Source organism: Trichechus manatus, unplaced genomic scaffold, assembly GCF_000243295.1.
Source record: "Trichechus manatus latirostris isolate Lorelei unplaced genomic scaffold, TriManLat1.0 scaffold00037, whole genome shotgun sequence".
In the NCBI taxonomy this organism is placed as follows: Eukaryota; Metazoa; Chordata; class Mammalia; order Sirenia; family Trichechidae; genus Trichechus; species Trichechus manatus.
Genome location: NW_004443973.1, coordinates 1,256,493 through 1,272,779, shown reverse-complemented (window position 1 = coordinate 1,272,779; position 16,287 = coordinate 1,256,493). Strand labels below are relative to the sequence as shown.

Here is a 16,287-nt window from a genome sequence, read left to right as displayed (position 1 = left end):
GTCCTATACCTCTAAAAGTCAATTAAACTAAGCTACTGAAGTAGCTGTATTCTGACATTAACTACTATGGACTATTTAGTATATTAGGAGTCCTGGTGGTGCAGTGGTTAAGAGCTCAGCTGTTAACCAAAAGGTCGGCAGTTCGAAATCTACCAAGCTGCTCCTTGAAAACCCCGTGGGGCAGTTCTACTCTGTCCTGTAGGGTCACTATGAGTCAGAGTCAACTCGACGGCCACGGGTTTGGTTTTTTTATTAGTATATTCAGTCATATCATTATACTCAAGACTGTATGGGAATTATTTTCCGTCTTAACCATGTGTACTAAAGTTTATTATGCAAATAAATGTTCAATTACTATTTTAAAAGAAAATCTTTTGAACATTCCATTTGAAAATAAAAGAATAATTCATTAAAGAAATACAGGCAGTCCTCAGATTACAAACAAGTTCCATTCCTAAATTTGTCTTTAAGTCAAGTTTGTACATAAATTGGTACAGTTAGGTATGGTTCATATCCAATGTCAGTTAGTTAAACGTCTTAGTGTACAGTACATAGTGTACCTTTCTATGCATAAAAAACATTAAACATTTCCAGATACACTAAAATATATTTAACATAAGAATACAGTAATAATAATGTTTTGATGCACATTGCAAAGTAGTGCCCGTTTGTTATTACAAACCACTGTATGTACCTCGAATTTTTAATATAATAGGTTTTACCAGGGTTGGTTCAAAACTACAGGTTGTACATAAGTTGGACGTTCGTTACCCGGGGATTGCCTGTACAGTAAATAAACAGTAGGAAAGATATTCCACCTCACTAGTAAGCAAATTAAAGTAAGATTTATGTTTTACCTTTCAAATAGGCAAAGATGTGCTGGCACTAATGGAGGAAATTATATTCATGCACACAACTGGTCAATACTGATATAATCTTAGTGGAGGGCAATTTATATCAAAGCTTGAAATGTGTATACCCTTCTGCCACATTTCTCTTCTTAGAAATTATCCTAAGGAATTTACCCTAAGTTCAAGATATAGATACAAGATATTTATAATAATGAAAACTCAGAAATTGCCTAAATGTCCATCCAAAGGATATTTGTTAAGTTAATTGTGGTATATATGGAGTCCTTAAAAACGATCACCAAAGATCTTTTTCTACTGTTGTAAGTAGATTAGAGAGCTGTATGTATGGTCTGATCACAATATTGTAAAGAAAACAACAAAAACATTACATTGCAGTGTAGATTTGGAAGAAAATAATAAAGGTTAAAACAAACAAAAAGTTAAATAGTTGGCAATTTACTTTTAACTTACTTTTTTCTTCAAGTTATCTTTGCCTTAATTGTTTCTGATAGAGAAACTCTCTTTAAAGAATAATCAAATAATATTGGTCTGTTTGGGTATATAAGAAAAAATCTGGACAAGGAAAACTTCACGTGACTGTGAAAAGGTGATCTTCTCTTGGTCTGAACAGTGGTAAAGGATGGCTTTTGTACGTCCTTATGCCCTTCCATGTATCACCCCTATCACAGTGCACATACACAAATGCCTACTTTACCTTTCAGGATCTCACTGATGACAAAGTTATTACCACTCTAGAAATTTAATATTTCAAAACAAACAGTATTAAATCTTAATTTCAACTCCTCACTGTATAATCAGGCTATTGCAGGTCTGAAAAATGATTCCATTTTAAATGTCCTTCCCTTTTAAAAAATCCTCATGGCACCTCTGAAATGTTTCAACAACTATCCTTGTTTTAAATACAGACTGGACACAGCATAAACAGCAGTATGATAATCTACTAACCCTTTGATTTCATTCCACTTTTTGTATCTGAACAAAGAAAAGCATTGTAACTGAGTTCCCAGCAGCTTTCTTGTATCTTACTTAACACAAGTTACCAATGTATACATAGAAAGCAGTGAACAACAGAAGCTATGATATCTAGATAACAAAGCTGTTTAGAAAGTCTTTACAATGCCAATCAAACAGTAAAACATCTGGTTAGTTTTCAAACGAAATTAGCTGTTCTGCCCTCCATGCCAATTTACAAGCAATAGGCCCTTTATGTCTCTCCTATTCATTACTGACTGCTGTAGTAGTTTGCAACAACATTCTCACTAGCTCCATGATCATTCAGTTCTTTTCACTCGTTCAAGTAACTTCGTCCATTTGGTTACAGGTACAATTAGCAAGCTGATGGCCCACAAATCTTACCTTTTAGTTTTTAAAAAAAATTTGTAATTTTACTAATTTTAATCTATTTTCCAGTGGTATGTTTTCTAAAACATTTGAATGAATCCTGTAATATTTGATATGGCATAGAATGCTGTACTTAGACAGTCCTAAAACTTTCATATTACTGAATCAATTTCTGAGGATCCCAAATTAAAGAAGTCATTCAAAATGTGATACAGTCTAGTGTTTATTTTATGTTATGGCAGGTACACTCGAATTTCAAAAATTTAAAACATATAAAAAGTGGTTAGGGACTAACATTTGTATCAACAGTTGATTATGTCTAAGATTGTTTATTATACAGCAGGGTACAATGAGAGTGCTAATGCCAATAGGGCACCATGGAAGTTAGTCTAAAAATTATCACTAAGCTTTATACAAGCAACAATATATGCTGCTGTTTCAGAATTTTAGGACATGGTCTGCTTCTAATGCTGAGCAGTTCTTTAACATTTTTAATGTTATACAGTGTTATAGTATTTAGTTTGGCAAATGTTTCAAAATAAGGAAAAAGTAGAAACGTATTCATAACATCACAGAAATGGACACCCAGTTTCGCTTTTAATAAGAACCATAGGTACAGATCAGAACTCTTCCCTATATGGAATAATTTACACACAGAGGAATGCTATATCGCTATCTAAAATAATCACTAAATACAGTTATTTTTCAGAAATAAACAAGCAAAGTTTTTTTTTTTCATTATCAAATTTCAAAAACATATAGACAATGTATGTTTTTAAAACAAATGATACTCTAAATTATAGGAATGATTTCCGTGAATTCAGTGAATGTGCAACCTAAATCAACCAGGTTTTTATTGTAGTACAACCATATTAAGAAACTGATGATCAGAAAATACAACTGTATGAAAGAAATTTATAACCCACAAAACTGTTTTTCAGGCCTTAAGGTAAAACAGTTGCACAGTTTACAGGTAAAATCGAGGCAACAAAAATGCGTGCTTGTCTTCGATAGTAGATATTTTACCCAGAGGCTGTAACACTTTGTTTGTAGACAGCATGGTATGCATTTCTCAGCAAGACATAAGGAAAACAAGATTCCAAAAGATCCATTGTTAGGAATGGGGATTCCTGTACAATCTGAAAAATTCCAAAAATGCTTCAGAATTCAAGTTACTCATAATGGGAACATTCATTGACAACGAGTACACATAGTTTCTGTACTGCTCTTATTAGAAACAAATTACTTTCCTTTTACTTTAAAATCTGAAATGTAAATGTCCTACTGTGTATTCTATAAAAAAGTTAAATAAAGTACTACTTTTCAGTTAAATCAATTAATCAACAGAAACATACTAAGCACTTCCATTGTCCTCAACAATATATTAAACACAGAAGTCTAGCTGGGGACTCAAGACTCAGCTAGAAAGTAACATCAGCCATAAGACCAACTATAACCAAGTGGAAAGCTTTATAAAGTCCTAGAGGAGTTTTAAAAAAAAAAAAAAAGAAAAATTAATGTAAGCCAGAGTAATCAGGAAAAATTTGAGCTATAGGAAGTGCTGAGTTATTAGGGCAGACAAAGATCTCTCCAGGTAAGGGAAATTATTTTAAGTGAGGGAAAAGCCATAGGGTAGAAATAAACATAGCCAGTTCATGGACACTGGAGAGAAGGAAGTGACTTGGAGTCGAAAATTCTAAAAAATGTTATTAGATGGGTGAAATGGAGTCAAGATAGACAGAACTCGGAAAAATGGAAGAGAGCTGAAACTGATACACTAGGGAAATATAAGGTCCAAGTGTTTGTCAACAGACTGAGAGAAAGAACTGTCCATAAAAAATACTCTATAGGTAATGCTCATCTTTTATTTTGTTGTGCTCTGATATTATTACCATAATGGTAAATATGAGTGATATAAATCTTTTCAGCAATTTTTAGAAAGAGTGCAGCTTAGGTGAAGTAAACACAAAGGATCAAAATAGTACTATCAGCTCTTCCTGTTATTCGATCACTAAAATACCAAGAGACGACTATCAGGAGTAACAAACTTTTGTGTTTTTAATAAAAATTAAAATAAGACTTACCATATCGAGCAGTAAATAAACAGATTCTCTATTTCTTGTTGTAGTTTTATCTGTCTCCTGGCCAATTTTTAAAAGACTGGAGGATGCAAGCTTTAAAATACACACACATTTTAAGTAAGTTTCTTTTAAAATGAAATGTTCATCAGTTATGTTCATTTTCAGTATTCTTCAACTTGCAACACATTTCAATCATTCGGTGCTATATATAATAGGCAATTAAATAATTTAAATAAGGTGCGCTTAGATGGTACTTTGCATTCAAACAATTATTTACAGAGCTATTAAGGTATCTGCAAACATAAAGATAATAAACGTAATCAAATATTCCTGTTGGTCTTTTAAAAATGTTTTTTAGCATTCTTTAAACAATTCAAGTTATTTTCTCTCTTCCCAATATCTGTGAAACTATATTTCTTAGTTTCCAAAGAAAAAATTTCACACTGAGTTCAAATTAATGGGAACACTGTAAGATGAAGACATTTAGCCCTGAATGAAGTAAATGTTAATTTAAAAAAATAATTAAATCCTAATACTGTTTTCTTTAAATACAAGTTATTTTATCCTCAAGTTAGTACTATAATTTGCTTTAAAATTAAAAAAAAAAAAATTTTTTTAAAGCTAAGGGGAATTATAAGCAAAATTCTAATGTTCATTATACCAGGGTGCACCTTACCTTTAAATAAAATATGGAAAAATGGTATATTGACAGAGGAAAGAGCTATGCTGACACAGAAACTAAGAGCCACACTCGTGAGGCTACATTTAGCACCAATCTCTCTTGGTAGTGAGTAGGAGTCTTACTTTTGAGTTTGCCACCATTAGTAGTCTCCCTTCAAATAAATAAACAAACAAGCAAAATATATCTTTTTAGAGGGAACACTCTCTCTTTGCCTCAACTGTCATCTCCCTTCCAGCCTTCCCCCTGCCTTTTCTTTTTTTCCCCTTCCTCAAAACCCTTGGCAAATTTCTAGGGCCATCCAAACATCAGCTTAAAGAAAAAGATCACGTTGCAGAGTTTTAGAAAGCATAGAGACTTCTGAGTCCAAGGGAAAAAATGTTAAACTGGCTGCTCCTTGATTTTAATGCTTTACTTTCACCTGTTCTTCCTTCAAAAAACAAATGATTAACTACTAAACAGAGAATGAAATTCATATGCCTGAAAAAAGAATGCCATTAGAGGACACTAAATAAAAGGTAAGAATAAAAAGAATTTGTTACATCTGGTAGTCATGATTTTTAATCATCTTGAAAAAAATGTCATGAGTTTTGCTACTTGATTATACGTACCGCCAGAAATTCTTTAAGACGGTCTTCAATGCTCCCTTTGTGAATTGTAAACAAAGCTGCTGCGATCTGGTTGATGGCTTTGGCCAAGCAATGTATATTGTTGCAGTGCCCTGAGAAAGCGCAAATAGGTTTGTGTGGTTTTTGTGCAATCCCACACTATCAAATAATGCACAGAACGCAAACCCTTAGTGACCTCACAATCTACCTAAATAGTAGCATGATTAAAAGCAGGCTGGAGGCATGACTGCACTGATCTCCTTTCACTTTCAAGGCCTACAGCCAAACTGCTAGAGTTGTAATTTGGTCCTTTTGCTTAAAAATAGTGTAGCAAGAGAGCAACAAATTATCATACCTGTATTAAACAAGTCAGTATTTTCAAAAACCCCTAAATGAAATCACACATAAGTTTTATAATGTCTTGCGAACGTAAAAGAAAAAAAAAAAACTCTTAGCTCCTTTACAAACATATTAAATCATTCAATCCTTAAAAAAATCCTAAAAGTGAGCTCTTCCCTCATTTCCTCTGCCATGCATACATTCAGGCACATGTGCACTCATACACGCACATTTCAGATATCAGTTCATTGGAGCTTAGAGGAAGAGAAATAAGACTACCCAAGATCACACAGCTAGTCACTGGGAAAACTTAAAACACATTGTGTTATTTAAAAAAAAAAATCAATTACATGAAGAGAAAAATTTTCCACTGCCAAAATAATTTGAAACCACTATTACCTTCTATAGCAGGGCTGTACTGAGACATCACATTACTAGCCAGTGTTGGCAAAGAAACTGCCACAAAGACCATGAGGAGGCAGGCAATTTTATATTCTTCTTCTGGGCTAATGTTTTCTAAGAGAGAAAAATTAAGAATAAAACCAAGGTATTTCTTCAAAATTAGATTAAGAGTTGATAATCTAAACCAGACAAAACAAATTTTTACTTTGTATATTTCACCGGGACACTACAGAACTGATTACAATTTTGCTAGGAGAAATACAGAATAAAGTAGAAACAACAGACACTACTACTGACTATTTTCAACTACTCAGGCATATTTTAAGGGCCTCTAATAAAACAGAAAGGCAATTTTTTTTTTTTTAAATGTAAGATTAGGGAGTAAAATAATTTAGGATAATTGGGATCTTAAAATCCCTAATTTCCTAATTAGAAACTGATTATTATTTTACAAGAAAATTCTATCTACTACAATTCAGAAAAGTTATTATCTCATATAATTACTCTGCAAAACCACACACAAAAAAATCCTTAAATTTTTTTCCCTGAAATAATACGTGATTTGAAATTTACTACTTAAAGATACAAAGGTGGAAAGAGGAACGGATTTCCAACCTCTCTATTTTAGACATAAGAATCAATCATAAATGAAAATATCAAGCACTGCCCTAAAGCTCGTAACATATAATCCTTCCAAAATATTTATTGTAATGCATACTCAAATTGTGGGTTATTTAGGCACTTAATTTTTTATCTGGTGCCCCTGAACTTCTAGTTATCCTATTATTCATACCACAGATAAGAAGTGAACATAAGAAAACGTCTAGAATATGCTTTAAAAATTTGGCTGACTATATCAAATATAATGCTAGCAAATCAAGTAACAGTGATAATATTATCCATGGACTTTAATTAACATACTGTATGAAAGAGGAAACAAAATGCAACATTAAATAAAAAAAGAACTGATAAATTTAGTCAAACACCATCCTACTGCAGTGGGTGGGGGCTATTTTGGTACCAGAAGCAGATGAAATGTTATGTATTTTGAACACAAATTCAGAAATATCTAGAGCATTTTGGATACTGCATTTCAAAGAGCTAGTTTAAAAAATTTATAAATGTCCAATATTATAAAATAATGCAGACTCTTTATGGTTGAGTAGTTCTGTTGTTAGGCATCACTGAGTCAGTTTCGACTCACAGCTACCCTATGTATAACAGGACGAAACACTGCCTGGTCCCATGCCATCTTTACAATTGTTGCTGTGTTTCAGCTCGTTGTTACAGCTATTGTGTCAACCCATCTCGTTGAGGGTCTTCCTCTTTTTTGACGACCCTCTACTTTACCATGCATGATGTCCTTCTCTAAGGACTGGTCCCTCCTGATAACACGTCCAAATGAGACGAAGTCTCGCCATCCCCACTTCCAAGGAGCTCTCTGGTTGTACTTCTACGGCGGATTTGTTCGTTCCTCTGGCAGTCCATGGTAAATTCAATATTCTTTGCCAACATCATAATTCAAAAACATCAAATCTTCTTGGGTTTTCCTTATTCATTGTCCAGCTTTCTCACACATAGAAGATGACTGAAAATACCATGGCTTGGGTCAGGCACACCTTAGTCCTCAAAGTGACATCTTTGCTTTTTAACACTTAAAAGAGGTCTTTTGTAGCAGATTTGCCCAATGTAATACGTCATTTGATTTCTTGACTGCTGTTTCCATGGGCGTTAATTGTGGTTCCAAGTAAAATGAAATCCTTTGAGTGGCTGTAGTCCATTTAAAATAGGACACCCTTAGGGTCTTAAAAGCCTGTAAGCGGCCATCTAAGATACTCCACTGGTCTCACCCCTTGGGGAGCAAGGGAGAATGAAAAAAACTAAAGACACAAGAGAAATATTAGTCCAAAGGACTAATGGACCACAACTACCACAGCCTCCACTAGACTGAGTCCAGTACACCTAGATGGTACCTGGCTACCACCAGACTGCCTGACAGGTATCACAACAGAGGGTCCTGGACAGAGCCAGAGAAAAACGTAGAATAAAATTCTAACTCACAAAAAAAGACCAGACTTACTGTCCTGACAGAGACTGGAGAAACCCTAAGAGTACGGCCCCCGGACATCCTTTTAGCTCAGTAATGAAGTCACTCCTGAGGTTCACCCTTTAGCCAAAGATTAGATAAGCCCATAAAACAAAACAAGACTAAAGGGGCACACCAGCCCAGGCGAAAGGACTAGAGGGCAGAAGCGGACAGAAAAGCTGATAATAGGGAACACAAGGTCGGAAAGGGAGAATGATGACATGTTGTGGGCTTGTTAACCAGTGTCATGAAACAATATGTGTACTAACTGTTTAATGGGAAGCTAGTTTGTTCTGTAAACCTTCATCTAAAGTACAATAAAAACTAAAATAAAACAGCATACCCTTTTCTAGATATCAATATTTTTTGCTATCTACTGGATCAACTCCATCAGCATACAAATGCTGTTATTTCCAGCATAAACAAATCCTTTTTAAAAAAATTGTTGTAAAAATATATACAACAGCATTTGACAGTTTTAACATTTTTCAGGTGTACAATTTAGTAATATCAGTTACATTAATCATGTTGTACAGCCCATCACTCATAATCACTGCCAAATTTCCCATCACCATAAACAGAAACTCAATACTTCCTAAACAGTGACTCACCCTTTTCTCCTCCCTTTAACCCCTGGTAATCACTAATAAACTTTGGTCTTTATACATTTGCCTATTATTGTTATTTCATAAAATGAGATAATGTATTTGTCCCTTTGTGCCTGACTTATTTCACGTAGCATGTTTTCAAGGTTTATCCATGTTGTAGCATGTATCAGGACTTCATTTCTCTTTATGCCTGAGTAACATTGCATTGTATGTATACACCACATTTTGTTCATCCACTTATCTATCGATGGACATTAGATTGTTTCCACCTTTTGGCTATTACCAATAGTGCTGCAATGAACACTGGTGTACACGTGTCTGTCTGCATCACTACTTTCGAGTCTCTTGGGTATCTACCTAAAAGTGGAATTGCTGGGTCATACTGTAGTTCTACGTATAACTTTTTGAGGAACTGCCGAACTGTTTTCCACAGTGGCTATATCATTTTAAAAATCCTTCTTTTAATTTTACTCCTGAATCCAACTAATGTAATTTTCTTTGCAACCATTTACGACAAAACGCTTTTAGAGAGTTTTTTATATGTATTTTCTTCATTGATCTTGTCGGCATCACTTATAAACTCCACATAGCTGGTCATTCCTTCTTCATTTGGCCTCCTAGAAGATACTTCTTCCTGTTTTTTCCTCTACTTCATTGGTCCTTCCTTCTCAGTTACTTTTTGGTGATTCCTCTTCTCTCTAAGCCCTCTGGAGTGGCCCCAGGCTCAGATCATAATCGTCTTCACTTCTGCTTCTACACTAACGGCCTTGAGAATATCATGGCTTAAACATCATCTGTACGATGACTAAGTAGGAGCCCTGGTGGCGCAGTCGTTAATAGCTTGGCTGCTAACCAAAAGGTCAGCAGTTCGAATCCACCAGCTGCTCCTTGGAAACCCTATGGGGCAGTTCAACTCTGTTATATAGGGTCGCTATGAGTCGGAATCGACTCGACGGTAACAGGTTTTTTCCTTGTGTGTGTGTTTGATGACTAAGTTATAACATAAGCCCCAGAAGTCAGGGATTTTTATCTTTTCCTCACTGATACACTCCAACCATCAAAAGCAATGCTTAAAAAGCTGGCACTCAAATAAATGGATGAGTATCATACCCATCTGTGTGCTCTGGTAATTTTAACAAGAGTTCTATATATGTACCAGCGCATTTTTACCTGATTTTTGTGAGGAGAGAGCTACTACCAAGGCAGGATCAATCTCACAAGGTAATCCAGCAGCTGACGATAACTCATACACATTCATTGCAACCTGACAAAATATAAGAATTACAGAGTAAAAAATCAAACAAATTTCTGAGGAACTGAACTTAAGTAAGAAAAGGTTTACTGCCTAAATTAAGAGTCTGCCTACAAGAACACTAGGGAATTTCAGAAACTTAGATGAAGCAGGAACTATAGAGTAACTAATCTACACTGAACAAGCCAGTTTAGTATTTTGTGATGTGCTGCTGGTTATAGCGTCCTACTGTTATGCCAAACAAAATCTGTAATACTTTTTGTGGCAAATTCCAACAGAACCATTCTAAAAATAATTATTTTTCTTAGAAGCATGGCTATAAAATATCAAGCCAAAAAAGATGAATAAATGAATGAAAGTGAATCAAAATTACTAAACTGATATTTAGGTCCATAAGTTCTTTAGGAAAAATTATAGTGGTTCAATGCCTACTCAAATCACATCTATGAATATGGTAGGTTACTTATTATAATAGGTTCTTTATGGAATACTGGTTTAAAAAAAAATGTGATAAAGGAATTTCTAATGATTAATATAATTTTTTGTACCACACACAGATTGCAAGTATTCAAGACATTAAGATGGACCAATATCTCAGTTAAAAGCTACTGACATAACTGGTTATTAACACAACAAAAAAACCTCAGTATAAAATACGAAGTAAAACTTTACAGCTTATAATAAATGGAAGCATACCTTGGACTAAGCTCTAGAAATACATGTCTGTGGTCCTATTCTCTTATCACACACACAAATTAACTCAAAATAGATTACACACATAAATGTTAGGGCTAAAACTATAAGAAAACGTAGGCATAAATCTTAATGGCCTCGGGTTAGGCAATGGTTTCTTAGATAAGACACAAAAAGCACAAGCAATAAAATACCAGATAAATTAGACTTCATCAAAATTAGAAGTTCTGTGCTTCAGAGGACACCATCAAGAAAATGAAAAGACAACCCACAGAATGACAGAAGATATCTGCAATTCATGTATCTGACAATGGGTTTATATCTAGAATATTAAAGAACTTATAACTCAAAAATAAAAAGACAAACAACCCAATTAAAAAATGGGCAAAGGATCTGAATAGGTATTTCTCCAACGAAGATACATACAAATAGTCAATAAGAACATGAGAAGATGTTCAACATCATTTGCCATCAGAGAAATGCAAATCAAAACCACAATGAGATGCCACTTTATACCCAACTAAGATGGATATAATAAAAGACAGATACAGCTGATTCTTGTTATTCACAGTAGTTATATTCTATAAACTCACCACGAACACTGAACTACAAATACTGAAGCACTTCTTCTAGGGGAAATACAGAGTTAGGTTCCTGCAAGCCTCTAGTCACAACATTTTTGTTAACACTCAATACTTTGTTATATGTGTCTTTCTGTTTAAAGACATCTTTTTCTCATTTCTGCTTTATGATCTGTATAAACAATCATCAGTTAAAGGAAAATAAGATCAGTTTTCAACCCATTTTATATTTCTATAGGTGATCAGGGAGACTGAATTCTAAAACACCTAGGTAGTACCTTGGTGCTGAACTCTCAAAGATGAATTTTCAAAGGCAAGCATGTTAACTGACCACTCTAAAATAGAAATTTTATTGTAGTTTAGGTTTTATGGCCTTTTATTTTATATGTAAATGAATGATTTCATTTTAGAAACCATAAAATCCAAACAGAAGTTATATTATTACCTTCATATCAGTTTCTCTTGGAATGTGATCCTTAAAATCTTCAATTGAACTTACAAGAAAAGGAATGTGGTAGGATAAAACCTAGGCAGGAGAACAAATAAGAACTTAATCAGAATTACTTTTAAATGGTATCCATAGATTTATAAAATGTTACCATTCAATCACGTGATTTTCTAAAGTACTAAGACATGTGCAAATGGTATGTATTCAAATGCCAAACTAAGGACAGTCAAAACGAAAAAAATTCTTTAATGATTACTGGTAAAGTTGAAAAAGTAGTGCAATATTCAGGTTAAGTTACACCCCTTGAATTTTAATATTACTAAAACAAAAAACACGTTCAATTAACTCTAATTTTTATATACTATATTTTATTTAAATAGGAGCCTGCTAGCGCAGTGGTTAAGTACTTGGCTGCTAACCAAAAGGTCAGCAGTTTGAGCCCACCAGCCACTCCAAGGGAGAAAGATGCTTTACAGGCTTTGGAAACCCTATGTGGCACTTCTGCTCTGTCCCCTAGGGTCGTTATGAGTCTAAATTGACTCAATGGCAATGGGTTTGGTTTTTTTTTTGCGGGGGGGGGTGTTTAGGAAAACTGGAATTTTAATGATGCCATACCAACTGTAAAACTGAAGAGTAACTTTTAATTTCCGAGAAATTAAAAAGGATTACTTGGATGTAGGGAATATACTTGTGATGGTTTCTTACATCTCTCAGTGCTTCTTGTGCCAATGATCGGAAGGATAAAATTACACCAATTATTGTCATCCTCTTCAAGACACTGTCAACGGCTAAATTTGAAGGAAGGAAAGGAGAAGAGAAGAAAAAAATTTGAATTGAATTCTTAAATCTTGGAGAGAACATTTAAAGTCATAAAGTACACTCATGATAAAAGGTACTATTAATGGCAATTTGATTACAACAGATAACTAAAGATGCAAAGGTACTGACAACTTTTATTTAAACCACAGGTCACTATCAGTGAGAATCAACTCAACTGCAACGCATTTGGTTTTTACATTATTTAAACCACTTTACCTTTGAAGTAATTACAGTTTAGTTCAAATGGAGTAAACTGTATTCTTTTACATGGGTTAGACAGGCCTCCAGAATTTTGAAATCATCATAAAAGTCGCCATTTGTATAATCTTATTTCAGAAAGGGAAGGTAACAGGGAGAACAGACACTAGGGAGAAAGAGGAAGCTGGTCAGAGTGAACATAAGTTAAATCTTCAAATGGCCCAGGAAATTGGAGATGCTAAATTCTGAAGCTGCTGAAGTCTTGAGAGACAAGAAACACAAAATGGCTACTGAGATCACAAGCAATTTTGGTAGGACCAGGTTGCTGAAGACCACAAATGGATTTGCTTTAACCACATTTTGATTAGAAAGTATTATTCTGAAAATTATTACATATTCAATATAAAAACGGATTTAACAAAATCAAGGGAGATAAGGGTTGGAAAGGGTGAATACCTTCATATTTTATAGAGCCAAACAAACATTTATTGAATAGCCTCCATATACCACGCATTGTACTATGCAATAAGAATACAAAGATCAACAGAACAATAATCTAGACCTCAAGTAACAGTCTAACCGGGCTGTCAACAAAATTAAGAAAATATATCCTATTTATGTGTGAAAAAAAATCTACATACATACATATATTAATATGTACACAGGAAATTTCTGGAAGGATGTATCAAAAACTGTTAACTGTAGTTACCTCTGAGGAGTAGGAATGGGGAGAACTATTTTGACTTTCTCTCTCTTGGATGGTTTGCTCAAATTTTTTACCATAAGCATCTTTTATTAAAACACACAAACATACACAGTATAAGCTAAAAAGTGATGAAAATTAAAATAGAAGTCTTAACAAAATGATATAAGGCACAAATATGTCATGGATTCCACATGAGCTGGAACCAGTCTTACTAATCTTTTCATCTAGCTGTAGCACTCGGCAAAGTGCCTGACACCCAGCAGATGTTCGATGAAATGGTGATTCAAATAATGAGACTACGAAATTGTTACTATACAGAGAAAGAAGAAAAATGAGATTGCTCACGGAAGATTTCTCTGAGAAAATGTCACCCAAGGTGGGTATAGAGGAGTAAAAAGAAAAGGGCATTTCAGGTCAGAAAACAAATAGGAAAAAAAAAAAAAAAAACAGTAACAACACACCCAGAATAAGGAATAGCAGAGAAGAAGGTGAGTAATCAGAGAATAATTAGTCTGATACAAGTACACGCTTTCCAAAGGATGTCACCCAGAATTTAATCAAATAAATTTGTGGAAACAGCTTTCTCTTGAATATGTACAACAGTAAATATTAAAAGTTTTGAGAATTTTCATTGTACAAAATTTTGTTTAACTTATTGCTTAATGGATTATTTTGCCAAACCTATCTAACCAACAATATTTCCCCTCATCTCCCATAATTTCCATTAACATCCCAAGGACCTAATATTAGAGCAGATTTAGTAAACTCTATTTAAAGACCAATATCATATACATGTGTCATTAAGATTCAACAATTCAGATTTTTATTTTGGCCAACTCACCACTAACTATCATACGCAAAGCTGAAGTAAGCAGAATCTAGACAAAGGACTATGATTTATTTTGAAAACTTGCAAATTCTGTTTGGAATTTTAACAAATTCCTTTTGTGTTTTAATTCCATTCATGAATAAGAGAGTTAAAGTAACAGTAAACAAGTTATTGAACATCACGGTGAATTGTTTCTAATCAGATGTTAGAGAGTCAAAAGTTGTTTATTAGTAGGAAGGTAAGTTCAGTGGTCAAATGAGTATTAAAGATGGGAGAAACAAGGAAAAAAACCCACAAATAAGAATAAATGAAAAAGGATTGGAATATATAACTATATAGTGAAACAATGAACAAAAAAAGATCAGGTAGAGATTTTAAAATAATTTCCTAATAAGTACTTATATGCACTCCCCTCCCTATAATGCTACCAAGTCACTCTTCTCTTTTCTTAATTTTATTTTTGAAAGTACCATACGGTAAAACTGACCTTTTTTATTTTTTGGTGTATGAAATTTTATGAATTTTAACACGTGTAGATTTCTCTTACCACCATGAACACTAACAGGAAATAGGACAGTTCTATCAACTCAAAAAACTCCCTCTTAATTTTTTTCCCTTTATAGTCCTGACAATCACAAGTCAATCTTTGGTATATTTTACTTTTATAATAATTCTTAATAAATTTTTATTTTTTAAAGCAGCGTAAGGTACACTGGTATATTTATTCTCTAAAGCATTTTACAGTTTTGTAAAATCTGATATGGCTGCAAAGCACTTAAAAGAAAAATATCAAAGGAGAAGTATGTAAAATACATACATGGCTTTAATTTTCTTCAGAATATTACATTATTTGGGTAAATAAACTTTCCTGTTTTCTCATATACAAAGAATATTTGAGATTTTACTTTTTTTAATATTGGGCAAGTTTTTAAATGAACAAATAAGTATAACTTTAAAAATAATTTTTAATTTTAACTTTCAGTTCAAGTACAAAAAGCAAAATAAAATAAAATGAACTAACTCAAGTGTATCTGAAGTAGTTATCTGACTAGAGACACTTCACTAAATATTTATGATTTATTGTTATTTCACAATATGCCTCCCATAAAAAATCAACAAGAAGAAGAAATTTTAAAAGTTGTAGGGACGGGTATACTTCTGCAATGGAATACTATTCAGCAACAAAAAGGAATAAAAATTACTAATTCACTTAACAATCAGGATGAATCTATGCTAAGTGAAAGAAGCTAGACACAAAAGAGTATATGCTATATAATTCCATTTATATGACAGTGATAAAAATCAGATCAGGTGCTATCTGAGTTTAGGGATAAGGGTTGGGAGACTGACTACTAAGGGACATGAGGAAACTTTCTGGGGTGGTGGAACTGTTCTGTATCTTGACTGGGGTCATGGTTACACAGGTATACACATTTGCCAAAGTATATCACACTATTAACTTAAATGTGTGCATTTTATCATATGTAAACTGTACCTTAATAAAGTTGATTTTTTAGAAAGACCTATTTATAAAAGTTATTAAAAATTCTCCTTAGATTAAATTAATGTAGATTTACTGTATTAAAGTTAACGGGTTCAAGAATTAATTGATAGTATTTATTAAATATTTGCCATATAGTACAAGTATGGTAAAAAAAAATTTTGAAACAAGCCATATGTTTAAAAGATTTTTCAACTGCAAAAAATTTTTTAGTTCTCTTCATAGGCTAAAGAGTACTTTTCAT

The 16,287-nt window shown here is 33.5% G+C and overlaps 1 protein-coding gene across 1 annotated transcript in view; it reads right to left on the bottom strand.

Moving 5' to 3' along the window:
- Nucleotides 1-2,418: 2,418 nt before the first annotated feature.
- NCKAP1 (NCK associated protein 1) overlaps nucleotides 2,419-16,287 on the bottom strand; it is a 96,656-nt gene continuing 82,787 nt past the window's right edge. The window contains exons 25-31 of the mRNA XM_004375445.2: nucleotides 12,696-12,778; nucleotides 11,988-12,068; nucleotides 10,187-10,280; nucleotides 6,320-6,436; nucleotides 5,585-5,694; nucleotides 4,298-4,387; nucleotides 2,419-3,352 (exon numbers count right to left, since the gene is read on the bottom strand). Coding sequence (XP_004375502.1) covers nucleotides 3,236-3,352; nucleotides 4,298-4,387; nucleotides 5,585-5,694; nucleotides 6,320-6,436; nucleotides 10,187-10,280; nucleotides 11,988-12,068; nucleotides 12,696-12,778 — 692 coding nt within the window. The 3' untranslated portion in view covers nucleotides 2,419-3,235. The remainder of the gene's footprint in view (nucleotides 3,353-4,297; nucleotides 4,388-5,584; nucleotides 5,695-6,319; nucleotides 6,437-10,186; nucleotides 10,281-11,987; nucleotides 12,069-12,695; nucleotides 12,779-16,287) is intronic.